Here is a 26,318-nt window from a genome sequence, read left to right as displayed (position 1 = left end):
TTCGCGGCGGGCCGGCCGCCAGGGGGCGCCGCCGCCGCCCCACGCCCCAATAAAAGTTCGCTGAGGGTGGGAGCGTCATCCCGGCGGATCTCGCGAGAGGACGAGCGCGCTCGCGCACGGGCGGCGGCAGGAGGAGGAGGAGGAGGGACCGCGGGGAGAGGGAGGGAGGAGAGGGGGTGAGAGGGAGGCGCTCTCGCGAGAGTTGCGCGGGCTCTCGCGAGAGCCGCGGTGCCCCCCGGTCGGCGCCGCTCCGGGTCGGGCAGCGCGCGGGGGCCGGGCCGGGCCGGGGGCGGCTGCGCCGGGACCCGCCCTTCGCCCGGGGACCCTCGCCCGGGGATCCGACACCGCCGCCCGACACCGCGGGGGGGGGAGGGCAGCGCTCCGGGGACCCCCCGGCACCGCCTCCCCGCGCGCCGGGCCTGGGCCCCCGCGGATGAGGCGGTGAGGCCGCGGCCCTTCCCCCGCCCCCTCCCGGGGCCTCCCTTCCCCTCCCGGGTCCCCCCTCCCTCCCCGTCCCTCCCGCCTCCGCCGGGGCCTCGCGGCCCGCTCCCCATGTAGGAGGGAGGGCCGAGGCCCCGGGGCGGGCGCGGAGGGAGTTTGAGGGAGTTTGAAGCCCGGGGGGGGTTCCCAGGAGTTCCCCTCGGCCGTTCCCGAGCGCAGCGGGGGAAGGAAGGAATGCCCAACCCGGAGAGACATGGGGGCAAGAAGGACGGCGGCGGCGGGGCCTCGCAGGCGGGCAGCTCCAACAGCAGGGAGAGGCACCGCGCGGGCTCCAGGCACAAGAGGCACAAATCCAGGCACTCCAAGGAGTCCCCGCTGGCGGCCCAGGAGGCGGCGGCGCCCCTGGGAGCCGTGATCAAGCCGCTGGTGGAGTACGACGACATCAGCTCGGACTCGGACACCTTCTCGGACGACGTGGCCCTGAGGCCGGACAGGAGGGACAGCGAGGACAGGAGGGAGCGCGGCGAGAGGGCGCAGAAGCACCGGCACCACCAGCACAAGCGGCTGCGGGAGCTGATGAAGAGCAAGCAGGCGGAGAAGGACAGGAAGCTGGAGAAGGGCCTGGAAGCCTCCAGCAGGTCCGCCAAGGAGAGGGTCTCGGGATCCTCCAAGAGGCTCCCGGAGAGCGACGAGCACCCCAAGGCTCCCTCCTCCAAGAGCGGCAACAAGGAGTCGCGCTCGGCCAAGGCGCACAAGGAGAAGTCCAGGAAGGAGCGGGAGCTCAAGTCCAGCCACAAGGAGCGCGGCAAGAGCCACCGCAAAAGGGACGCCCCCAAGAGCTACAAAACCCTCGACAGCCCCAAGCGCAAGTCGCGGAGCCCCCACAGGAAGTGGTCGGACAGCCCCAAGCTGGACGACAGCCCCTCGGGAGCCTCCTACGTGCAGGAGTACGAGCTGAGCCCGCCGCGCTCGCACACGTCCAGCACCTACGAGCCCTACAGGAAGAGCCCCGGCGGCTCCTCTCGCCGGCAGTCGCTCAGCCCGCCCTACAAGGAGCCCATGGGCTACCAGTCCAACGCCCGCTCGCCCAGCCCCTACAGCCGGCGGCAGCGCTCCGTGAGCCCCTACGCCCGCCGGCGCTCGTCCAGCTACGAGAGGGGCAGCGGCTCCTACAGCGGGAGGTCCCCGAGCCCCTACGGGCGCCGCCGCTCCAGCAGCCCCTTCGCCTCCAAGCGCTCCGTGAGCAGGAGCCCCATCGCCAGGTGCGTGTGGGTGGGAGAGGGCCGGGATGGGGATGGGAATGCCGGGGGTCAGCCTGTGAAGGGAATTACGGGAGAGGTGGGGCAGGAGGTTTTGGAAGGGGATGGAGCGATGGGATGAGCGGGAATGGGTTCGTATGGGAAGAGTGTGGGTTTGGGTGGGATATTAGGAAAAAATTCCAGGGCCTCGTGTCTGTGTCTGAATCCCAGCGCTTGGAAAGCTCAGGTTTTGCCTCTTAAGAAGTTCAGTGAAGGGAACTTGCAGGAAAGGTGGGGAAAGATTATTTCTAAGAGCATGGAGTGACAGGACAAGGGGGAGTGGACTCACATTGAAAGAGAGGAGGTTCAGGCTGGATATAGGAAGGAATTCCTCCCTGGGAGGGTGGGGAGGCCCTGGCACAGGCTGCCCAGAGAAGCTGGGGCTGCCCCTGGATCCCTGGAAGTGTCCAAGGCCAGATTGGACAGGGCTTGGAGCAACCTGGGATACTGGAAGGTGTCCCTGCCCGTGGCACAGGGAGGGACTGGATGATTTTCAAGATCCCCTCCAACCCAAACCATTCCATGATTGGGATGGTTCCTCCTCCTCCCCACTGGTGCTGAGTTTGGCCACGGAGTGGTGTGTGTGGAGCTGCTTTGGTTGGGGTGGTGGCAATTCCCTTGGAACGGTGTCCACACTTTGGGAAACGCCTCTGAGCGTGGCAGGAGGCAGCGTCCATGTTGGCTCTGGGCAGGGAGGCTGGATGAGCTCTGGGATTAAGTTACACCCACCTCTGGAGTGGCCTCTGGGCTCGGGAGCGGGATCTAAGGTGCTTTACCTGGTGGGAAGCTCATCTGGGGGGAGCCTTTCACCTCTTTCTGGAAGCCTTTATCTGTTTACTCCATGTGGGAACCTGATCCCACTTCTCAGGAGGGCTCATTTTGGGTGGATTTTGCTCTTTCTGAACTGATTTGTCTTGTCTTTCCCCTTGGATCAGAGGTGGCCACGTGCAAACTCCATCTCTCAGCCTGAACTTTCTTTTCTCAGTTTCTTCCTTCCCCTCTGAAATCTGGGCATTCTGGAAGGATGAGGAGCCAACCAGCTGGATTTTGGTTTAACTCTCATTTTTTCTTTTCTCTTTTCTTTACTCCATAACTTTGCTACAGAAGGAAACAATCACTTCAAGGTAGTTCTGTGTGTTTTATTTCAGATGTTCATTAATCATCCTGTTACATGGCCAACATTGATCCTTTTTTTTTTTTTTTTTAATTTTTTTTTCCCTGGCTTTGGCCTGTGTTCAGTGAGTTTCCAGTTGTCACCATGGATGCTGTGGAGCTTTGGCTGGAGCTCCATGGCAATTCAGATGTGACCTGCAATGTAATGGCCATAGGAATGCTCAGCCCCTTGGTTGCTGCGCTGCATCCTCCAGATCAGCACTTCCCAAAGGCTCTTGGAATTTGGTCTTTGTCACTAAAACTTCCCTTCAGGAACGCTGCCTTCCGTGTTGGACCTGCCTTTGTCCCTGCTGGGAGGCCTCTGTTGGTTTTACCCCCTGGAAGCTGTTATGTAAAATCTCTTTATTCCAGGCTGCTGCTCCCCTGCCCTGTTTTCTCTGTGTGCACCTGGGAGGCCCTCAGGGATAGGCCTGGAGGGTTTTCCCCTCCTTCCCCTCAATCCTTTTGGCTACTCTTACACGTTATGTACCAATATTTGGAAGATGAGGGATACAGTGGCAGGATGTGTCTATAAATTGATAAAATTGTGTGTTTTGGCACTTGAGAAGTGTCAGTTCAGCCCTAAGCAGGGAGAAACCCTTGGGAACTGCAGTGGTATCCCAAGAGGTGTGTGTTTTCCCCTCAGGTTGCTCCACTTCCCAGGAGAACCTGGAGCTTGCTCTGTGCAAATGGTTGGTTGCTTCTGAGTTTTGAAGTCCAGTTACATTTTTCCTGATTTTAAGGGAGCAACTTTGTGCTGCTTCCCTGAACTGCCAGACCCACTTTTTAAGGACATCTCTGACTCGGTGTTGGACCCCAAACCAAAACAGGTTGCAAAGGTTATACACTGTTTACACTCCCCTTGTACTGAGGCAGCTGACTTTGGGCAGTGACTCTGTCATCCCTTCTCTTGGTTCCTGTGGAGGGGCAGGAATATTTTTGGGAGAGAAAACCTCTTTTTAACTGGCACACCCGAGCCCTGAACACCTGACTGTGGCTTACGTTCTTCGGGCTTTTCTGGGACACTCAGTTATTTCCACTGAGTGACAACATGAGGGTTTTTTGGTGCATTCTGCATTTTTCTTTCATCTCTGTGTCCAAAACACGGTGTTGGGGGACTGAATCCGTGTGCTGATTGGAGAAAATCCAGAGGGGTTGCACTTCCAGCAGCTGTGGAAAACAACTCTCTCTTCCCATCAAGCGGGAAACAAGGAGGATTTGGTCAGCAGGGAAAATAACAGATGTGCTTTGCCATTCTGTGTGGAAACTGTTGTCATTGCAGCTAAAACAGGGAGATGGAATTCCAGAGTCCTCCAGCTTGCTGGAGGTGTGATGTGCTGGGTGCTGAGCGTAGTGGTGAGTGTGAGTGAGCACATCCTGGAGTTTGGGGTTCTTGCCCGTGGTGAAAGGTCTTTGGGCATTCAAAAAAATGAAGAAACAGAGCTTGTTTCCTGAGAAATTCAAGCACTTGGGCTTCCCAGGTACCACTTTCCACTTTGTTCTTAACTTCTGTTGTGGTTTGGAGCAGGTGAAACGTTTTGGTGCCTGCAGGTGTTCCCTGGGAAGGTTGTTAGTGGGTGATGTGGGGCTTTGCCACCTGATTGCAGGTTCCCTCTCTAACACCCATTAACCAGGGCCCTGCTCAGCATGAGGAGTCTGGAAGGTTCCAGCATTCCTGTCTCCAAAGGCCATTCCAGTCTTCTGCTTGTGTGAGTTAAATGAATGTCATAATGGTTTTTATTTGGATTTTTAGGTGAGGCATCATCCTCAGCTCTGTGTTCACTCTCAGTCCTCGTGGTTGGTATCTTCCCTTTCTGGTTTCCAGTTCTAGAGGGACAACGAGGTGGTTTTTAGTCCCAGGGCATTTTTATCCAGAAGATCTGCATTTGACACTGACTTGCCCCTTATCCATCCTGGATAACCCTGGCAAAGCAAATAAGGTGTGGAGTCCTCATTAATACACATTAGAGGGTGAAAGGGGTAAAAGTACTAATAAGTGGCTGCAGGCAAAGCCACAAAAGATGGTTCCAGAGGGTGGAAAGGGTTCTCTTCCAAAAGCCAAACCTCCCTGTGCACCTTGTGTGCCTCGTTGCATCTGTTTTGAGATACCCAGTGGTAAAAGGCCCCTCAGCAGGTGCTGTGGGTGTTGGGTGTTGGTGCTTTTGGGGCTGCTGATGGTCCAGTGATGGGAGATGAGGTTTGTTGGAGTGGTGTGGAGCTGGGAAAGCAAGAAGGCTTCTGGATGTGGGGCCTTTTTCAGGTCTGACAAAGCAGCTGTAAACACCAGCCTGGAAAATGGGCTTGGACACAACAGCTCTTTGTGTGATCAGGGTAGGTGATTGTTGTTAGTGAAGAGAAAACCTGGGCTGGTGGAAGGTGTCCTTCCTGGGACTGGATGGGCCTTAAGGTCCCTTCCAACCCATTCCATGGATTGGAGTAACTTGGGGGGTTAATGGTGAGGGAGGGTGGGAAACAAGGAGCAAGAAGTGGAGTCTTTCAGCACCTTAAACAGCCCATCCTGGAAGGATTGCAGGAGGGAATGCCAACCCCAAACTGTGGTCCCACAGGGTTCATTAAGAATGTTTTCCTCAGCCCCAGGTATCTTGGAGTGTGGTGAAAAAGTAACTGCTGTCCCAGCTCCTGGTGGCAGGTGAGCTGTGTCCCAGATCATCAGTTCCCTGAAAAAACCTTGGAAAAAGAGACGACCCTGAGGCAGAACTCATGATGTGTTGAAGAGGCAAAAGAGCTGAGTGGCTTTAGATCCCGCTTTTTCCTCCTTGTGGTTGTATGTTCATTTTGTGAGTTTAAAGGTGAGGACCTGCCTGCAGCCCTGGTGCTCTCTTGGGGTTGTACCACTGAGAGAGAGAGGAATGCTGATCCTTGGAGCAGCGAGGGAAGGGGGTTCTGGTGAACCTCCCCCAGTCCCAGCTGCCCATCCTGGCAGGTGTTTGTGGTGATGAGCTCTGTGTTACCTCAGCTCTCCAGTTTGGTTTGCCAATATTGATTGTCTCGGGATAATATTGATTTGTGTGGCACTACAAAGAGTTCAGGCCTTGTTGTTAGTTGTGTTCTGTGCGTGGTTACAGGCGATCCAGGGCTGCCTGCCTGTGTTTGGACCTGTTTGGGATGAGGTGTGTGTTTTATATCTGCTCTGGGACTGTATTCTGAGAGAATTCCATGTTTTCCAAATATGCCCTAAATAATCACTGACTGTTGTGTCTATGACAGTATTTATAGGGTCTGATCTCAGAATGTTTGGTTTTCCCATGCCATTAAACCTTCTGTCTCAGCATCCAATCCTAGTTCCTGCTGGAGTGGAGGAAGCGGTTCTGGTTTATCAGGAATTTTGATGTGGACTCTGGAAGTTCTAGTTTCCACTTCCATTTTATTTTTTTCATCCAGTTTCCCCATCAGTCTCCCCTGAGCTGATGGTGGCTGCTCTCTCCTGAGCAGGTTCAGCCTGATGGTGTGAGGTGTTCCCTGCCTTGCTTCGCTCACAGCACAGGTTTTCTGTGATTATTTCTGCAGAAATACGTGACTTAGAGCCCATTTATTGTAGAGGAAGACCAAGACCTCAGAAAAATTGCTGGGTTTTTTTTTTTTTTCATTTCTCCCAAATCACACTGTGCAAATTGGAGTTCTGACGGCAGTAAAAGAACCAAGGGGGGAAATGAGCTTGAAGTGTGTGATTTCCTGAGGCAGATTTGCTCTTGTTTTATCCCTTGTTTCCTTTAAAGCTGTACCTGATTGCTGTGAAGGATTCCCAAACTGCCAGCTCATCCTCTGGACTGGGATCTCCTGTTGGCTCCGTGATCTCCTCTTTTCCTTGGGGATTGTCCAGCCTTGGTCCTTGGTTTCTGTGTTACCGGTGCGATGGTGAGGGTGGTCCTGACCCAGGAAGGCTGGATGGTGGTGGTGTGAAACCACTCCTGATTGACTCAATAACCCCTTTCAGCAGCTTTAATCTCTCCTGACGGGTGTTGAGGACCCTCTGACCTGCCCGAGCCTGGGTTCAGTGGTTGGTGAGTAGCTCAGAGTTTGACAGACGCTTCCTTTCGTGTCTCTCTCCCCAGGAAGTCCGTGAAGTCCCGGAGCCGCAGCCCTGGATACTCAAGACACTCATCTCACAGCAAAAAGCAGAGGTCTGGGTCCCGCAGCCGCCATTCCAGCATCTCCCCCACGAGGCTCCCGCTGAACTCCAGCCTGGGAGCAGAGCTCAGCAGGAAGAAGAAGGAGCGAGCGGCCGCGGCAGCAGCTGCGGCCAAGGTGGACGGGAAGGAGGCGAAGGGCTCCCCGGTGTTCCTGGCCAGGAAGGAGAACAGCCTGGCCGAGCTGAAGGAGGCCGGGCCGGAGTCTAAAAAGGCCACCAAAAGTGTTAAGTTGGAGAAGGCTCCGCCAGACCCAGAGTCAGTGAACTTACTGCACAGCAACGCCGAGCCCAAGGGCCCCGCGGAGCCGGCGAGGGCCCGGCCGGAGGAGAACGCGGAGCGCAAACATCCCGCGCCAGCTCGGGACTCCAAACCCTCGGGAACAAAGGACTCGAAGCCCGGAGCGGCGGCGGAGGACCTGGTATCTCCAAAGGAGACAGACACAGCGGAGAAGGAGATCCCACCCCCCCTGCCCTCAATCAAGTCCCCCCCTCCACCCCTGCCCACCACCACCCCTCCACCTCCGACTCCGCCGCTGCCGCCTTTGCCTCCGTCTCCCGCCGTCCCGCCTTTGCCTCCAGCCCAAGTGACTCCTGTCCAGGCCCCTCCTCCAGCCCCAACGTCTTTGCCATCCTCCTCCCACCCAAGGACGTCTACTTTATCCTCTCAGGTGAACTCCCAGTCCTCTGTGCAGGTGGCTACAAAAACCCAAGTGTCTGTGACGGCTGCTATCCCACACCTGAAAACTTCCACCTTGCCTCCGCTTCCGCTGCCCCCTATTTTAGTTGGGGAAGATGACTTGGATAGGTAAGGTCACGCCAGAGCATCCCCTTTGCATTGAAATAACGAGGGGTTTGAGGGGAGTTTGGCAGCTGGGAGCTTCCCCTGCAGGGTACAACTGTCCCTGGGATAGATGTGTTATCCCAGGGCTGCTCCAGGTGGTGGCCCTGGCAGGTTTCTGTGGAGAGTTTGGTGATCCCACGCAGGTAGTTACCTCTTATCCCTGTGGGAAGCAGGAGTTTGGCTGCTGCTTAGTGAAGGTTTCCCCTCTTTGGTCGTGTTTATTGCAGGAATGGAACGTGGCTCTGGGATTTTGCACCTCTTTGTGTTGCAGCTGTTTGCACAGACTCACTTTTTTAAATCGCTGGGTTTTTTGTTTAATTCCTCCAAAACTTGTACTTAAGGAACAGGGAAGAGCTTAACACTTCCAATCCAGGGACATAAACCAGAGCTTTTTCTGTTCCCAGTTCACCAACCATGCAGGTCATGCCCATGGGTAAAACCAGCACTGGTTGAACTTAAATATTGTCTTAATTATTGAGTCATTAATACAAACCTTTACTGCTTGAGAAGTAGGTATTGCTTAAAAATGAGTGAAACTGCACCTACTTCAACTTGATTTCCTGTAATTCCTGATCAAAACATGCAGACTTGGCTCTGTCCTGGAACTGGAGCTCTGGCTGGGCTGGGGGTGGTCGTGGCTTCTGTGATGGACTCGTCTGGAAAACCTCATTGTGGGGCTTTTATTTTTGGTGGGAGGAAGAGGGGAAAGGAGCAGGATAACCAAAATGGAGATGGAAAAGAAGAAACCCAGATATTTATATTTTCTTTCTCTCCCTTCTAGCTGTTGGTGTGTTGTAGTGCTGTTAACTCCAGGTCATAAGCAATATATATTTATTCTTTTTCCTACTTGATTTGTTTAGCCTGTAGTTCCCTAAAAACTTCTGTATATTCCCAACCACTAAAGATGTGCTTGATTTTGGGCAGTCAGCTTCTGACTCGATACAAAATCACCCTGTGGTCAAGTGAACTCCTTGTGTTCCATATTCTGATTACTGAATTGATTTCCATGGGTTATCCTGGTATTGATGCCAATCAGGGAAATGTTCTCTCTGCCACCAACCTAAAAGTGAGGTTCCCATGTGGTTGTTGCCCTCCCTGAGCTGTGTGATGTTGTTCAGCAACTAATACTGAGTTTAAATGTCTCTGTGATCAGCAAGAGCTTTGAACAGTTTTTCCCAACCCAAATGCCAGTCAGAGCAAATCCTGCTGCTGCATTCCCTCGTTTCCAAACCCAGAAGCTGTCCTGCAAATCTCTATTGTATTTTTTTTTTTTAGCCCCTTACACCCAGAGCTCTTTTTTTACCACCCAGGTGTGGCTTAGTTTTGTTTTATCCCTGACCTCAGGGCTGGGGGTGATGAGGGGATTGGAGCAAAGCTCAGTAAGTGGCTTTATGTGACTTTTCCCCCAATTAAAGGGTGGGAAATCCTGCTCGTTTTGCTGAGTCTGGTGGCAGTTCCATGTGGCAGAATCTCCCCCTTAACCAACTGCCTTCACATTTATGGGCAAAACTTTCTGAGCTGGACTTTTTGTTGTCCTTGCTGAGCCTGGGGAATGTTCCAGCCCTGAGCACAGGGCTGGAAAAGGGCTTGGAAGTGTCCAAGCACGAAAAGCACCTCATTCAATTAGAGGCTCTTTAACCTCTCCAGGCTTACAACCTCCTGCAATGCTTTTAGACCTCGCAGCAAGTCCAGGGGATTCACCAGGAGAGCAGGAAAAGCTGTTTAGGAGGAAGAGGCACAAACTCTGTGTGGGTTTGGTGTCGTACTCCGAAGGGGCAGAGCTCCTGTAGCTTCCTGGGAACATCTGGCTGAGTGATGACAGCACCAGCCTGGTTACAAGCACAGATCCAGCTGCTGGCAGTCCTTCCTTTCTAGGGTTGGCATCCCTGCTATTTTAGGGGAGAAAGGAGCTCCAAGGAGTCTTTGTCAGGCTGTCTGTGCTCACCCTTTCTAATTCCTGTGCAGCTCCAAAGGGTCTGTTTGATTTCCTGGCTCTCAGAGATGTTCTGGGGCAACTGAACTTCCAGTGACCCAGTGCTGGCCTGCAAGTAGGAAACTGAGCACGGATAATGGCAAGGGAATGGGAATTTTTTAGGAGAAGGGGCCTCCTGAAAGGCCAGGCACTGCAGGTTGACCCTACCCCCTACACCTTCACCCACCAAGGTCTTGCAGAGAACTGGCTTTTGAGGGGTGTCTGTAGAAAGGCTGAGCCTTTGAGAGGTGGTTTGGTGGTGAATGTGACAGTGTTGATGGTTTGACTTGACCTTAGAGGGCTTTTCCAGTTAAACAATTCCATAATTTCCTATATAGATATTTAAATACTGTTATTCTGCTCCTCAGGAGTTTGCAGTCAATGGGGGGTGAGTTTTAGCCTGTCCAGCTCTCCCACTTCAGGTGTTTCTTGTCTTCCTCCTTCCTTAACTTGGTTTCACAAGAGATTGTCATGCAGATTAGGCAGAGTCTAATAAAATAATTGGGAAAATGACCTACTTCCATCAGTTCATCTGTGCTGAAGTGTCACAGCTGATGGTGCTGACAAACACCAAACCTACTCCTGCCCTAAAAACACGCCTGGGAAGGTTGTTTGCATCTCTTCATCTTTTTATGGTGAAGCAGAGAATTCCTGACTGTTCAAACCCAGGAATTCTCCTTGCTGAGGACACGAGAGGCAAAGTGAGTTCTTTCTGCTCACCTGACTCTTGCCAGTCTGAACCAAACTTCTGATGCCACTGGGAACTGGATTTAAAAAAAATGAACTCTTGGTTTCTCAGCAGCATTCAGGAGTTAAAGGCACATTTCAGGCTTTGCTGTGAAGTTAAAAGTTGCTCGTGGAGAGAGGTTTAGCTCTGGGTCTGTATTTCTGGCAGGCCTTACCAAGTCATGCATTTAATTTCGTGATGATAAGTGAAGTAAATAGGGGAAGTAAAGGTCAGAAAGTGGGTTCTGACTGATGCTCTGAGCTGTCTCATAGGAAGCTCCACATGACTACTGATTTGTGCAGATGGAGCAAGTCCCAGTGCAGACCTGTGTGTTTATTGAATGCCCTGTTCAACTCTCACACTTTTCTCTCCTGTTGTACGGGCACTCGAAAGTTTAAAGCTGTTTTATTTTATACTTGGGCCGTGCTAATTCTGACACTTCTGGTTGTCAACCAGAGCTGTTGTCCTGCAGCAGCTTTTTTCCCCCCTGTGTTGAGTCTGACTCGTGTGTTGTGTATTAACTTTCCGGAGTTTAGTCCAAAGGAGATTCTTCCTCCGAAACCTGTGAAGAAGGACAGAGAGCAGAGACCACGCCACTTACTCACGGACCTCCCGCTCCCCCCGGAGCTCCCCGGGGGGGACCCATCTCCTCCCGACTCCCCAGAACCAAAGGCAGCCACACCACCTCAGCAACCCTTCAAAAAGAGACCAAAGTAAGCCTGGCTTTTTTTTTTCTTTTTTTTTTTTTTTTTTTTTTTACTGATGTGAGAGCTCTTTATTGAGGGAAGTGAAATGGGGAGGAGACAAGTTCCTATTTCTGTGTTTTCTTGTATAAACACCATTTCCCGTGGGTTGTTTCATATTTGGACCCTCATTTATTTGAGGATTAGTGGCAGAAGTTGCTGGAGTGTGCCATGTTCAATCTCCAGCCACATCTACCCCAAAAGCTCTTTGATTCAACCATGCCCACAGCCCTGAGAAACCTCCTTGTGAGCACCCCTGTGTAAAGCTCGTGGTGCCTTTAGAAGTTGGTCATTCCAGATAGATGTCCTTGTTTTCTTGATGCATTTCATGATTGAAGTGTTGGGGATGGAGCTGCCCTGGCACAGGTTGCCCAGAGAAGCTGGGGCTGCCCCTGGATCCCTGGAAGTGTCCAAGGCCAGGTTGGACAGGGCTTGGAGCAACCTGGGATACTGGAAGGTGTCCCTGCCCATGGCAGGGGTGGCACTGGATGGGCTTTTAAAGGCCCCTTCCAATCCAAACCATTCCACAATTCCATGATTCCATGTTCCAGGCACAGAGAACTTCCCCTAATAACAAAGTTCAAGCAGTTTTTGAGGCAGCAAACTCTCTTAGTGTTCTGTACAGAGCATTACACTGCCTTATAAATAAAAATCAAATATCCAGCATCTTGTGAAATAGCACAGACATTAATTTCTGTCCTACTGTAGCATAATAATTCTTTCCAGGATAATATTCCTGCCTGTGCCTGGAGCAGTTGGGATTACACAGCAAAATTCATCGAGCTGTCCCAAACATTCAAATTTTTGGGAGTGCGAAGCCGACCTTGCTGAGCTTTGCCTTTGGGGTTTGGGGGTCAGTTTAGCAGCCAGGCAGGTGGCACTGGGGTGACACTGGGGTGTCTCACAGGCCTGTTCCCTCTCCCAGAATCTGTTGTCCTCGGTATGGGGAGAGGAGACAGACGGAAAGCGACTGGGGGAAGCGCTGTGTGGACAAGTTTGACATCATTGGGATTATCGGAGAGGGGACCTACGGGCAGGTCTACAAAGCCAAGGACAAGGACACAGGTAAGGCTGGAGAGTGGCTCCAGGTGAATTCCACCTTTGGAAGTCTGTGTTGCTGTGGGTGTGCTCAGCACCCATGGTGTGGCTGGTTGGTGACCAGTCCCTGTAGAACTAGAAATGGCTCCTGGAACAGGCACTTCCAGAGGGCTGGAAGAACAGGAGCTCTGAAATCCTGAGCTAGTGCCCAGCTTCCCACTCTGCCCGTGAGATCCTGTGCCCTGGGTGTGTGGTTTGACCCTTGGTCAGGTGGTTGTGGCAGCCACAGGTACCAATTAAACCTCTGCTTTTTCGATGGGTCCGTGTCAGACTTGACTGTAGCAGAGAATAGTGGGAAATTCCGGGGTAAATGTGTGTTCCCCTATGTGAGTTCCTACTGGAACAGCTTAGGAGGAGCACAGGTGTCACCAGTCCAAGCGTGATAACTCCTGGCAGAGCAATTTAACTGAATTTAGGGGGGTAACTAAAGCTGCCTCTGCCGCCCTTGGTGGGTGTTGGTGCTCGTGGCTCCTTCCAGCTTCCCTGGAGCCCCGGGGAGGGCTGGTGAGGAGGGCAGGGCATGAGCCAGGTGTGCCTTGGCAGGTGAGCTGGTGGCCCTGAAGAAGGTGCGCCTGGACAACGAGAAGGAGGGATTTCCCATCACAGCCATCCGGGAGATCAAAATCCTGCGGCAGCTCATCCACCGCAGCGTCGTCAACATGAAGGAGATCGTCACGGACAAACAAGATGCACTGGATTTCAAGAAGGACAAAGGTACCTGGTTGCTCCAGGTGTGGGTTTTCCAGCAGCCACGGATGTGGTGCAACTCGTTGGTTTAGTGCAAAACTCAAAATCTGAACTCTGGGGTGGCTTTGGGGTTTTTTTTGTGTTCCTCCTTTCTGAGCAGTTCCAGGGAGTTTGGCAGCCGGGCTCGGCCTTTCCTCAAAGGATAGATCCCAGTTAAAGTGAGTTGTTGCACTAGAGGGATGACTTCATTCCTGCAGAGTCACAGATGAACAGGCTTTAACAAAAAAAAGGCCTTTACAGGGTCACTTCTAACACTGATTAGTGGCAACAAACTTATCAATAGTGTGAAAAGTCTTGTGTCTGTCACTGTGGAAGGAGAGTGTTTTATAATCCCACTGGCTCTTGTTTGGGACCTTCTGTTCCATGAGAGAGAAGGGAGCAACACAAACATGAGTTCAAACCATGCATAGCAGTGGTCTCCTCAGCAAACTCTCCTGAAGGGAAATAACCAAAGCAAACATGGGTAAACATGGCCAGGATTTCAGAGGAATTTATCTGGAGTGCACATTTAATTTCAGATGTCAGCTTGGAGGGGCTACTTAGTTGTTTTGGGGTTGTTTTTTAACCCCTTGGGGGGAAAAAATTCACATAGGACCTTTAAGTCCTAAACATCCCAAGGCTGTTAAAGACAGCAGTGCACAGAAAAGACTGTTTCAACAATGGAATTTACTTTCACTCCTCCTTTTTTTGTGTCTCTGCTCTTCAATCTTTTCTTTGTTTCTTATCCCAGGTGCCTTTTACCTTGTGTTTGAGTACATGGACCATGACCTAATGGGGCTGCTAGAATCTGGCTTGGTACATTTCTCAGAGGACCATATCAAGTCTTTCATGAAACAGTTAATGGAGGGTCTGGACTATTGTCACAAAAAGAACTTCCTTCATCGAGACATTAAGTGCTCCAACATCTTACTGAACAACAGGTAACCTGAGGGTGGATCCACCTCTCTCCAAGCTCTTCCCTGTGCTCTCCCTGAGAGGACACATTGTCCTCACCTTGGCTGTGCTCAGGGGCAGGAGGTGTGGGAATAATCCTGTCTGTAATTCCACCCCTGTGGCTGGATATCCACCTCAAGAATTCCTCTGGGATATTGGCCCAGTGGGAAGGGTTTGTGGTAGAGATGACACTGAATTATTGGGGTTTTTTTTACATTTCTTTGAAGCATTAAATACAATCTGGGAAACTCAGACTGGCATATCCAGCAGTGGTTCCTGCAGACGTGGCTTTGGGAGGCCTTTCTGCTCCGGGGGGGGTTTCCTTACCCTTGGACTGGGGTTTAACCAGGAGCAGGGCTCTGATCCTGCTGGGTCCCTTCCAGCTCACTGGGTTCTGTGATTTATCTGCTTGACTCCTGCTGGGGTTCAAACCAGGGCCTGGTTTTTTGTCTCTTCCAGTGGGCAAATCAAACTCGCAGATTTTGGACTCGCCCGACTCTACAGCTCAGAGGAGAGGTGAGGAGGGGACAGGGTGTACACAGCTGGGGTGGGCTCCTTTCTCCTGAACATCCACGGGATCCCTGCGCTTGGAAGTCCTGAGAAATGATTCCCAGTGTATCATCCAGCTCCAGCTGTTGGACAAATACGCTCCTGGCTGCCATTAATAACTTTTCATTGCAAAACCAGATGATGAGGAGCCAAAACATCTTTTCTGTTGGCCTTGGAGCTCGTTTGGCTCCCAGATCAGCCACTACTCAGTGATGGCAGCACATTCAGCCTCCTGAGGGGCAGGAATTCAGTCTTGGGTACCTCCAACTCGAGTCCTGAGCCCTGTAAAACCCATGCTACCCCCTCTTCCCTTAACTCAGGGAAGTGGAGGCACCTGCAGTGCCCCTGCTGCTGTTGAGCTCCGCAGCTGGGCAGTGAAAACAAACTGTTGTGAAGGGTTTTGTGGCTCCTGCCGTCAGTTTCTGTTTGTGCTTTGCCTTCCAGCCGGCCCTACACCAACAAAGTGATCACCTTGTGGTACCGACCCCCGGAGCTGCTGCTGGGGGAGGAGCGTTACACCCCTGCCATCGACGTGTGGAGCTGTGGGTGAGTGATCTCTTGGCTCTGAGGAGCATTTCCTGGGGAATCTGAGCTCGTTCCTGCAGCTGGATCTGTCCCAGCCATGCACAGGGTTCTGATTAAAAAAAAAAACAAATGTTTAAAAAATACTGTTTTAAACGTAAAACGTTTTATATTCACATTACAAATATTTAAACTAGATTTAAATTTATTATTAAGAATAATAATAAAATTTAAGTGTATACTACTATTATTAATGGTATATGTTTGTATTTAAAATATTATGTTTAAATTATATATTAAGTTGTATATTATATGAGTATATATTATATATTATAAAATTATATATTATTAATATAATTATATATAATGTATTAAATTATATTAAATTATATAATATATATGTGTATGTGTATATATGTATATATTATATATATAGATATAATATATAAAATGTATATTTTTATATATTAAATATATATTTTTATATATAATGTATTTATATATATTATATATATTTTATATATAGAATATATATTTTTATATATAGAGTATATATTTTATATATAGAATATATTTATATATATTATATATATTTTTATATATATATATATAGTTTGTTTATTTTTTTGTGCTGGATTGCCCAAAATGGGAACACTTCCTATTGGGGTATTCACAGCTGAACTTCAGCAGAGCTTAGAACACAAGCAAAGGGTTGTGGAAGCCAGAAATTAATCCTGATTCCTGCTGGGAATTCTGGCAGTGAGGTCCAGTTGCTGCTCAGTGTCCTGTTCCATGAGAGGGGTTGTCCCTGTTCCAGCAGACAGAGGTCTGTGTCCCCCTCAGCTGCTCCTGGCACTGATTCCTGCTGGCTTGAGGGATGTTGAGGCCTGAAGGAGTCAGAGCTGTGCCCTCCCTCCTCTTTCCCAGCTGGACACAAGTCCATGTCCCAGGACACACAGGTTGGGGCAGCTGAGGATAGTTTGGGGCAGCACAGTGAGGTTTGAAAGCCGAACCTGGAGGAAACGAGATCCCCTGGCTCTTTTTCCTTGTCACATGGACACATCCCCCTTTCCCTGCAAAGAGTTAACACGTCAAGGGCTTCCTGCATTAAGCAGCCACTTGCAGGGAGGTGATTCCCCAGGAGCCCAGCACGGGGGTTCTGTACACACAGGTCAGTCTGTCAGTGCTCAACTACAAGCCCTGATGCAAATCACCCTCCTCGGGCAAAGCAGAAACCCGGCACTGTTCAAACGCTCCTCCCAAGGGTTTGCTGTCGTGACCTCTTGCTTTTCCTCTTTCCAGCTGTATCCTCGGGGAACTGTTTACAAAGAAGCCTATTTTTCAAGCCAATCTGGAACTGGCTCAGCTTGAATTAATCAGGTAAAGCGTTGCACATGCATGTCTATGAGAGGGAGGCGCTGCAGGAGCTGCTCGTGCACACAGGCCGTGTGTTAGAGGAGCCCTTGTTCTCTCCCCCTGCCTGCAAAATAGGGCCAGAAATGCCTGGAACTGCAAGTGGGAATAGTCAGGTGTCCACACCCCCATCAGGTGTGTGTGGCTTTTCATTTATGTGCCCGCTGTGAGCTGAGTACAAAAATCATGAACCTAAATTACATCTCACGCTGAAAATTAGAATCACAGACTGGTTTGTGTTGGGAGGGGCCTTAAATGTCATCCAGTGCCACCCCGTGCCATGGGCAGGGGCACCTTCCACTAGCCCAGGTTGCTCCAAGCCCTGTCCAACCTGGCCTTGGACACTTCCAGGGATCCAGGGGCAGCCACAGCTTCTCTGGGCAACCTGTGCCAGGGCCTCCCCACCCATATAGTAAAGATAATAAAAGTTAATAAATCTTTAAAATTTAAAGTAAGAAATTTTAAAAATGTTAATGTTTACAGTAAGAAAAATTCACTGTGTTGGGTGGTTTATAAACTCAAGCTCAGCATTCCCCTCTCCCTGATACCTCCTTCCTTAACACCCCACCGAGGTGTGCCCAGCCCTTGGTCATTGCTGCAGTGAGTTGCTCAGGAAGGAGCTTTTCTCTGGGGTTGGGGACTCTTCCCCTGTGTGCCACCTGCCTGACCCTGCTCTCCTGCCTCCCAGCCGGCTCTGTGGGAGCCCCTGCCCAGCTGTGTGGCCAGATGTGATCAAGCTGCCCTACTTCAACACTATGAAGCCCAAGAAGCAATACCGCCGGCGCCTGCGCGAGGAGTTCTCCTTGTGAGTGGCCTGGGAGGGGTCGTGGCCTCTGTGACTCCCCTCTTCTCCTTTGGATGTGGTTTGTGGAGCTTCTCCCCACCCTGGGGAAGGCTGGGATGGGGTCACTGTGCCCTCCCTCAGCACCTTGATGTGGCTCAGGTGCCTTCGGAGGGATTCCCTGTGGGAGCACCCTTGGCAGGAGAGCATCCTCCTGGTCTGACTTCAGGGAGATGTTCTCTGGGGGAGAGTCTAATTGTGGGATAACCCTGTGGGATTTGTAACCCAGTTGCTTTTCATAAATGGCAAAAATTAAAGTGGGAATAGTCGTGAGCTGGAAATATAGTGGAATATATATCCAATCCAGCTCTGGTCCTGCCCAGGACACCCCAACAATCCCTCCCCTGTCCCCAGAGTGTTGTCCAAACACTCCCTGAGCTCTGGCAGCCTTGGGGCTGTGCCCACTGCCCTGGGGAGCCTGGTCAGTACCAACCACCCTCTGGGGGAAGAACCTTTCCCTGAGATCCAACCTGACCCTCCCTGGCACAGCCCCAGCTGCTGCATCACGAGTGATAAACTTTGGCTGTGTGGATTCCTCTCTGGCCTGAGGAGTCTCTCTCTGGAAGTGGCTTCTCCACGTGTTCCCCCTTGACTCCTCTGTGTTTCCCACTCTCTCCCCAGCATTCCCTCGTCTGCTCTGGACCTGCTGGACCACATGCTGACTCTGGACCCTGGCAAACGCTGCACAGCAGAGCAGGCCCTGCACAGTGACTTCCTGAAGGACGTTGACCTCAGCAAAATGGCACCTCCAGAGTAAGTCCCAGCTGCCAAAGCCATGGGCTCTCTGCTGGAGGGGAGGAGACCCTCCCTGCTGGAGGGATTTTTTCAGTCAAAATTATGATTTCTGGGCCCTTTTCTCTACTCTGCCCTGGTATTTTGTCTTGTGGTTGAGCAAGTCACTCTTCCTGTGCTGTTGGATTTCTGCCTGATAACAGCCTGGTTTTATAAAGCCCAGTTTAATGCTTGTGAGATGCTCTAAAACTCTGTTGGAAGTTGTGCAAGAGTGGGATGTAACACATCCCTGTCTCTGTGCCATGGAGAACCAGTCAGGCCTCATTAAGGCTGTGTGTTAATTGAGTGGAAGAGTTGAGCAGTGTCACACTGCAGCAATTTCCTCCCACTCCAGTCAAGCAGATGATAAAACTCTGGCTGGTTTGTGTGCAAGTACAGCCACAAAATTCCTGTTTCCTTCAGAGTTCCTCAAGGCAGGGCCTTCCTTAAATCCCCCAGACCCTCAGAGCTTGGTGGACTTGCCCTCACTGGGGTTTGTGTGAGATCCCAGGCCACTCAGGGATGAGATCCCAGTGCAAATTAAATTAATTCCCTGTAATTAGGCTGCCTTTCCTGTTTCCAGGACTTGCCCGTTCTTGGTTTGGCTGCAGTCAGGGGAACGTAGAATCATGGAACGGGTTGGGTTGGGAGGGAGCTTTAAGTCCACACAGTTCCAACCCCCTGCCATGGGCAGGGCCACCTTCCACTAGGCCAGGTCCAACCCTGCCCAGCCTGGCCTTGAGCACTGCCAAGGACAGGAGTTCAAGTGTTCAAACCAGGGCCAACCTGGCCTTGGACACTCCCAGGGGCGGGGCAGCCGCGGCTTCTCTGGAACCACATCCCCTGCGCTTCTCTTAGGGCTCTAACAACTTTTCCTGTGGGTTTAGGGGATTCCCCTGGTTTCCCAGGCGTGTTTCTCACTGCCCAGTGTTGCCTTGCAGCCTCCCCCACTGGCAGGATTGCCACGAGCTGTGGAGCAAGAAGCGCCGGCGGCAGCGGCAGAGCGGGATGGCCGTGGAGGAGCCTCCGGTGGCAAAAGTTTCTCGGAAAGAAACTACCTCTGTTACAAGCACAGACACTGTGAAAAACAACAGCAGTCCTGTGCCCCCCCAGCCTGCCCAGCTCAAAGCAGAGCCTGGGGCTGCAGATGCAGTAGGTCAGTGCCCACTTTGCTCTGGAAAAGGCTCCCGGTGTGTTCCCTCCCTGGGTGTGGGAGGTTCGTGTCTGGTTTTCGAGCCAGTCTGGTTCTTTCACCTCTGTTTCTGCAGAAAGGGCATTCCAGACTCTTCCTGTCCTCATTTCTTTTATTCCCCTTTTTTTTTTTTCTTCTCTCTCTCTGCTGTGGAGGCACACAGGGTTCTGTCTGGTCTTCAGAAGTCACTGATGAGCCGAGTGTGAATTTGTTCTGAGCTGTGCTATTAGTTCTAAAAGAGGCTGGATGATGAAAGGAGTCACTGAGTCACTTAAGCCAGGGAAGGAACAGATCATAGGCTGGAAGGTGCAGCCACATCCAGGAGCTGAAGTTTGATCTTGTTGATCAAATTATATAAAGCTTAGGTGTGGGGTATGTGCAAAAATGTACATTATCACACTTAATTGCAGAAAAGGTCGTCAAGACTTGCAGGACTAGAACTTGTGCACTGTGACCAACCCGTGACCAACCTTCCTGTGCCTAGAAAATAGTTGGAGGGGAGGTATTTTGATTCCTGGGAATGTGGAGTTACACAAAGCTGCCCTGATTGTTCTGTGGAAGCCTTATAAAAACCCAGATATGGGGGCTAAAGCTTCCTTTGTGTCCAATGCTGTGCTGACAAGTAATGAGGAAGACAGTTCTTGCTCCAGGGAATGCACAATCCATGTGTTCAGTGAAACATGGCAGATGGACAAAAGGTGGTGCTTGGATTAACAAACAGCTGGGAAAAGAGTGTCGCGTTCCTCGTCCCCCACCAGCAAGAGGAGCTCCAGTTTAAGCTTCTAAAACCAAACCTTGGCATCCTTATTCCCAAAAAGTTCCAACATCAGTGTCACTGTGAAGGGGCACCCTTGTCACTTGTCACTCCAGTGGGCTGCAGGGGGAGGTGGTGCCACTCCAGGGATGTATTTTAGGATAACCTGGATCCTTGCAGGTCAGGACAGAGCCCTGTGATCCCAGGCCAGGAATTGCCTTCTGCTTGACCTAATTCCTTCTGCTGTGTCACTGAACACACCCTTCCTGCATCCCAAACTGCAGCTCAGCTCCATCCTGGGAAACCTGCTTCCCAGTGCAGGAGGGGATGACTCTGATCCATGGGGACCTGGGGAGGGGCTGAGCTGCTGTGATTGCTCTGACCTGGGTTTTGGGCTTCCAGCCTCATAAACATGGTATCCTTGGGATGCCCTGGCTTCCCAAACCCAGGAATGGGGAGGTTTGGCTCAGCTGAGCTGGGTTTTGGCAGCAGCCCCGTGTGCAGTGGTATTTGGGAGGTCAGAGAGGCAGCAGCAGCTCTGTGGGTGCAGTGTGTGCCCAGCACCACGGGGTGCTGCTGCCGTGCCATGGGAATCCCAGCAGGATATCCTGAAACCCTCCTCCTGGAGCCTCCCTGCCTTCCCCCAGCCTGGGGACGTGGAGAAAGGGGTGTTCAGTGCTGTGGGACAGAGAAAAGGGGTGTTCAGTGCTGTGGGGATGTAGAGAAGGGATGTTCCTGACTGTGGGACACAGAGAAGGGGTGTTCAGTGCCGTGGGATGTGGGGAAGGAGGATTCCTTGCTATGGGATGCAGATTATGGCTGTGGGACATGGGGAAGGAGGATTCCTTGCTATGGGATGCAGATTATGGCTGTGGGACATGGGGAAGGAGGATTCCTTGCTATGGGATGTGGATCATGGCTGTGGGACATGGGGAAGGAGGATTCCTTGCTATGGGATGTGGATCATGGCTGTGGGACATGGGGAAGGGCTGTGGGATATGTGGAAGGAGGATTCCTTGCTGTGGAATGTGGATCATGGCTGTGGGACATGGGGAAGGAGGATTCCTTGCTATGGGGTGTGGATCATGGCTGTGGGACATGGGGAAGGGCTGTGGGATATGTGGAAGGAGGATTCCTTGCTGTGGAATGTGGATCATGGCTGTGGGACATGGGGAAGGAGGATTCCTTGCTATGGGATGTGGATCATGGCTGTGGGACATGGGGAAGGGCTGTGGGATATGTGGAAGGAGGATTCCTTGCTGTGGAATGTGGATCATGGCTGTGGGACATGGGGAAGGAGGATTCCTTGCTATGGGATGTGGATCGTGGCTGTGGGACATGGGGAAGGGCTGCTCACTGCTGTGGGACATGGGGAAGGGGTGTCCATTTCCACAAGCAGTGCCAGGACCCCAAAGCCCCCCTGGCAGTGACGCTCCCCTCTCGTCCCCTCCCGGGGTGTCCCGCAGGCCTCGGGGACATCACGCAGCAGCTGAACCAGAGCGAGCTGGCCGTGCTCCTGAACCTGCTGCAGAGCCAGACCGACCTGAGCGTGCCGCAGATGGCCCAGCTCCTGAACGTGCACTCGAACCCCGAGATGCAGCAGCAGCTGGAGGCCCTCAACCAGTCCATCACGGCGCTGACCGAGGCCACGGCGCAGCACCACGAGCACCACGAGCCCCCGGCGGCGCCGCCAGAGGAAGCCATAGAGGAGCCCCCTCCGGAGGTGCCGGAGGAGCAGCAGACTCCGGACGCAGCCAGCGCTCAGGGAGACATGCAGAACGTGCTGGCGGTTCTGCTGAGTCAGCTCATGAAGAGCCAGGAGCCCGGGATCCCATCCCTGGAGGAGAGCAACGGGGAGAAGAGCAGCGAGCAGCGGGCGCCCCGGAAAACCCCCACGAGGCACCCGGAGGAGAGCTCAGGTAAATAAATAAAACCTCCACGTGTTTGAGGAGTTGAAGCGTCCCAGGGAGCGGGGTAGGTCTGGTTTCCAGGAGGAATGAGAGCTTGGAGAGGGAGGAGGGAAGGGGATGGGTAGAATCTGCTCAGACCTCAGGTTTCAAAGTGCCCCCCTCCCCGCGGTGAGTGCTGGGCTGCTCGGGAGGTTTGAACTACAAACAGCCAAAACATGCAAATATTCACTCTAAAATCCTTTAGTGCTCCACTGTGAACGGGTCAGTGAAGATTAATTAAAGGTTTGGGGTTTTACCCAAAAATGAAAGGGAAGTCTGGAGGGTCGGTTCTTCTCAACCCACCCCCAGCGAGCAGTTGGCACATCCAGGGAGGGGTTTTTTTTTTTGCACAGGAATCTCTCTGGATTTTCCCATCTTATTGATGGCCCCAAGTATTTTTCACCGTGCCCTTCCTGCCCTCTCGAGAATAAAAAAAAAAAAATAAATAAACAGTCAGAGATGATTTTTAAAGGAACTGAAATGCTGGTGAGTGCTGAAGGGAGAGGGATTAAGTGGCAGTTGTGAGATAAAACCAGGTCAGTTTTTGAAGCCCCGAAATCCAGCTTCTCCTAGTGAGAGAGTTTAAGAGCAGCAGTTGTGTCGGTGAAGTCTCGGATTTTCCTTGCCAAAGGTGAGTGTAAATGATTCTCCATGTCTCTTGTTTCTGTTGATTTTCTGAATTTATTAGCCACAGCCTGTGACGACCTCACCCAGTTGTAGAAGCGCCTCCTGGGTTTGTCTCAGACTCTCCGGGGAGCCTGTTTTGGCCCGATCCCACCTCCTGCAATGTAGCTGAACGTGCTGTGTTCTCGTGCCTTCAACACCCGCCCACCACGAGCCAGTTGTGATCGTGCTTTTTATTTTTTTTTTTATTATTTTTTTTTTCTGTTGTTGTTGCCCTAGTCCTGGAAGATAACTAGGTTACTGTAGAGCAGATGGAATTCCATGCCGTTGTTCTCTGTTGATAACTCTTTTTGGAATGAATTGCTGTCCCCAAATCAGCTTGGCTTTACAAATTTACCTGAAGATTGTTTTTGTTTTTGTTTTTTTTTCCTTTTGTTTTGTTTTTTTTTTTTTCTCCTGGATTTCAATACAATCTAGTTTTCAAAGTGGACTGATGGATACGGGTGGAGGGGTGGTCCTGGAAGACTACTGGTTTTCACAATAAAGTTTGACCTTTTTAATAACCAGTTTTGCCAGTGATTTGAGGATGTGATTCCAACAAGGTGTCCGTGGCCTCTGTAATTCCTTCACCTGTGGGTGAGGGGCAGGAGGCAGCTCAGGTGTGTTGCTCCAGAGAGGAGTCAGGGCTGGTTTTGGGAGCGGAGCAGGTCGTGTCCCTGGGGAAGCCACATCCTCCCCTCTGTGGTGTCACCTGTGGTGTCACTCACAGGTGTGGCACTGCCTCAGGGGAGGGTCAGGGCTCTGCTCCCGTCTCCCACTTCCCAGACAGGCCCACTTGTGCTCCCTCTGCCTCAGGGGCTGTGCCAGAGCAGTGAGAGCTGGGGGGGCCGGGGCCTGATGGAGCTTTGTTCTTGCCAGGAGGGGCTTGAAACAAGTCCTGATTGGAAACAAATCCTGATTTTTTGGGGGGAAATAAGGGAGAGAGGGGCAGGGGGGAGGAAGCAAAAGCTTTTTCTTATGCTCAGGCCACTCTGTGCAAATATTTGGGGGGTGAGATTGTTTTGGACTCTTGTGTTGGAAAGGTCGGGAAGCAGGGCTGGGGCCGGTGGGAGGGGACAGGAATGGGTGTCCTGCTCCCCGTGGGATGCTGTGGGAGCAGTGAGGAGCTGGGCTCTGTGTGGTTGGGCTTGGCTTTGTGTCTGTCTAATCCAGCACGTCCTGGCCACGCTCCGGAGCCGGGCGGCTCCGCGTCCCTCCGGCTTTGGGGAGCGCGGGGCTGGCGTGTGGCTCCACGTGTGGCTCTACATCCGCCTTTTTATCCAGGAGTGGGAATTCCCTCCCGGGTGCCTCGGGTGTTTTAGGACAGCTGTTGCCGTGGGGCCTTTTGGGTGACGCTGTTAATGAACACATTGCCCTGATCTCTCAACCAGGAGCCTTAAAACTCCCCCTCCGCCTCTTCCCGGCGCCAGGGCCCGGCGGGGATCGGTTTGGTTTGCTTGTGAAATGTCTTTGTGCGTGTGTGTGTGTTTGAAACGGTGTTTAAAAGGAGTCACCCTTCCACAGCGTGTCCTCCTGGCATTGTCCCTCCAGAGAAGAGACCCCCCGAGCCCCCCGGACCGCCGCCGCCTCCTCCCGTGCCCGAAGGGGATCTCTCCGGAGCAGCCCAGGAGTTGAATCCGGCCGTGACGGCTGCGCTGCTCCAGCTCCTTTCCCAGCAGGACACGGAGCTGCCCGGCCATGCCACGCAGGAGCCCCCGGCCCCGAGGGACTACGGCCGCTCCCACCCCTCCAGGACTTACAGCGCCGACGGCTCCGAGGGGGGATTCGGTGCCGAGGAGCCGAACTCGGGCCAGACGCTTCTAGAACCTTCTGCCCAACCCCTGGGGAAAAGCAGGACCTTCTTGGGCTCCGTGAGCCACCTCGGGGAGACCAGCAACTACCAGGGCACGGGATCGGTGCAGTTCCCAGGGGACCAGGACCTGCGTTTCGCCAGAGTCCCCGTCGGCCTCCACTCGCTCGGGCAATCCTTCGGCAAATCCGAGGGGAGCAACAACGCGCTGGGACACCCCGAGGCCAAAATCCAGAGCTACGGCGAGTTGGGGCCGGGAACGGCCGGTTCCAGCGGGGCAGGGACGGGGCCCAGCTGGGGAGCCCCCACCCAGGCACCGTCTTCCTACGGGAAGGCGTTCCGAGGGCCTGGCAGAGTGCCTCCGAGGGGGGGCCGGGGCCGGGGGGTTCCCTACTGAGCATTCCCGGGCCCCCCTCCCCACCCTCGCCTCTCCTCCTTCAGCCACAGGACTCGGTTTCCTTTTGGTTCTTTGGCCAGAGCAAGGTCTCGTCCACATTTCAGCTGCTGCAGAGCTCCCCCTGCATCCCTCCCTCCTCCCTTCCCTCGGGATGTGCCGCAGGGTCCCGCCGGGGCCGGACCCTCCCGCGCTGGGTTAGTGACAAAAACAGTCCCAGGCTGAGCCAGGGGAGGGTGGAGGGGGGGATTGATGGAAAAAATAGGAATGAGAGGAAGAAGGAACTAAAATAAAAAACAAAAAACTGTTTCCCTGTGGTCAGGGAGGGCTGGGGGGAGGCTGCTTCCCAAAGCGTTTTTTTTTTGTTTGTTTGTTTGTTTATTTTCCCAATTTCCTTCACAAAAAAAGGAAAAAAAGCAAATTAAAAGGGGAATATTTTGATGCAGAGGCACCTGGAGGGGTTATCCCAGTGCTGGGGGCCCCGGGATGTGACACTGGTTGTGCTCAGTTCATCCAATGTTGTTTTCTTTCCATAAGGCCTCCGGTTTTCCCTCTGCTCCGGGGCCAGATCCTGCCCCCTGTGGCAGCAGCCTTAGTACACTGATTTTTTTGGGAAGGATCTCTGAGGGTTGAATCTCTCCTGCTGTAACTTTGCAGTGGGAATTGTCTTATTTTTCCTGTTTTGCTTTATTTTTATTTTTTTTTAAGAGCCGAGGCGAACACCTCCCTGAAAAAAATGGAGATTTCTGTCACTTGTAACTTCCAGAACACTGAAAGAATTAAAAAAAGGAGACAAAAATCTTAACTCCTGGTGGGATTTTCCACCAGATGGGAGTGATTTGCCCCCAGAATCCCGGGCTGGTGCTGCCCACCCTGCCAAGGTTGGTCACATCTCATCCCTGTGAGGTTTTTCCAGGTGTTCCTGTATCATTTCTATCAGCATATTTCTATTTTTGTTGTTGTCAAGGAAGTATTTACGATGAGTTTTCTCCTCCAGCGGACCCCTTGCGCTGTTCATTTCAATGAGACTTAAAAAAAAAGAGATGAATAAAACAAAGGTACCTATTTATCAGCTTTTTTTTTTTTTTGTTTCTGAGTAGGCCTTTCCTATGGAAAACATTGAATTTTACAGCTGACAGTTCTGGAGTGTTAAAGGAGGAGAGGGGGGAGGAACCCGGGGGGGCCTTGCTACTAACAGGATTTAATTTCTTTTTATACAGAGAGAGAGAGAGAAATTTAAATAAATGCACCTCAATAGGTGATGCTTCTCCACCTGGGGAAATCCTGCCTTACCCAGCTCTGCCGTGGGAGGAAGGAGGGGAGAGAAAAGTCAATAGAAATGGATATATTTTGTTTTT

The 26,318-nt window shown here is 52.2% G+C and overlaps 1 protein-coding gene across 2 annotated transcripts; it reads left to right on the top strand.

Moving 5' to 3' along the window:
- The first annotated feature begins 288 nt into the window (after positions 1–288).
- On the top strand, positions 289–25,074 carry CDK12 (cyclin dependent kinase 12). 2 transcript variants are annotated; one of them, XM_032711327.1, is made up of 14 exons: positions 289–1,703; positions 6,965–7,846; positions 11,118–11,294; positions 12,250–12,389; positions 12,966–13,136; positions 13,900–14,089; positions 14,562–14,618; positions 15,096–15,197; positions 16,476–16,553; positions 17,275–17,391; positions 18,049–18,180; positions 19,140–19,354; positions 21,611–22,063; positions 24,281–25,074. In XM_032711327.1, exons 1-14 carry the CDS (start codon positions 676–678, stop codon positions 24,961–24,963), a joined length of 4,425 nt encoding a protein of 1,474 aa, XP_032567218.1. In that variant the 5' UTR covers positions 289–675; the 3' UTR covers positions 24,964–25,074. The 2 variants fall into 2 exon arrangements, with proteins under 2 accessions (XP_032567218.1, XP_032567219.1); XM_032711328.1 differs by lacking the exon at positions 24,281–25,074 and adding an exon at positions 22,782–23,283 and having other exon boundaries at positions 292–1,703.
- Positions 25,075–26,318: the final 1,244 nt, after the last annotated feature.

This window comes from Chiroxiphia lanceolata, chromosome 26 (assembly GCF_009829145.1).
Source record: "Chiroxiphia lanceolata isolate bChiLan1 chromosome 26, bChiLan1.pri, whole genome shotgun sequence".
NCBI lineage: Eukaryota > Metazoa > Chordata > Aves > Passeriformes > Pipridae > Chiroxiphia > Chiroxiphia lanceolata.
Note: the sequence above shows the minus strand (reverse complement) of the source record. Positions and strands in the feature narration are given on the sequence as shown.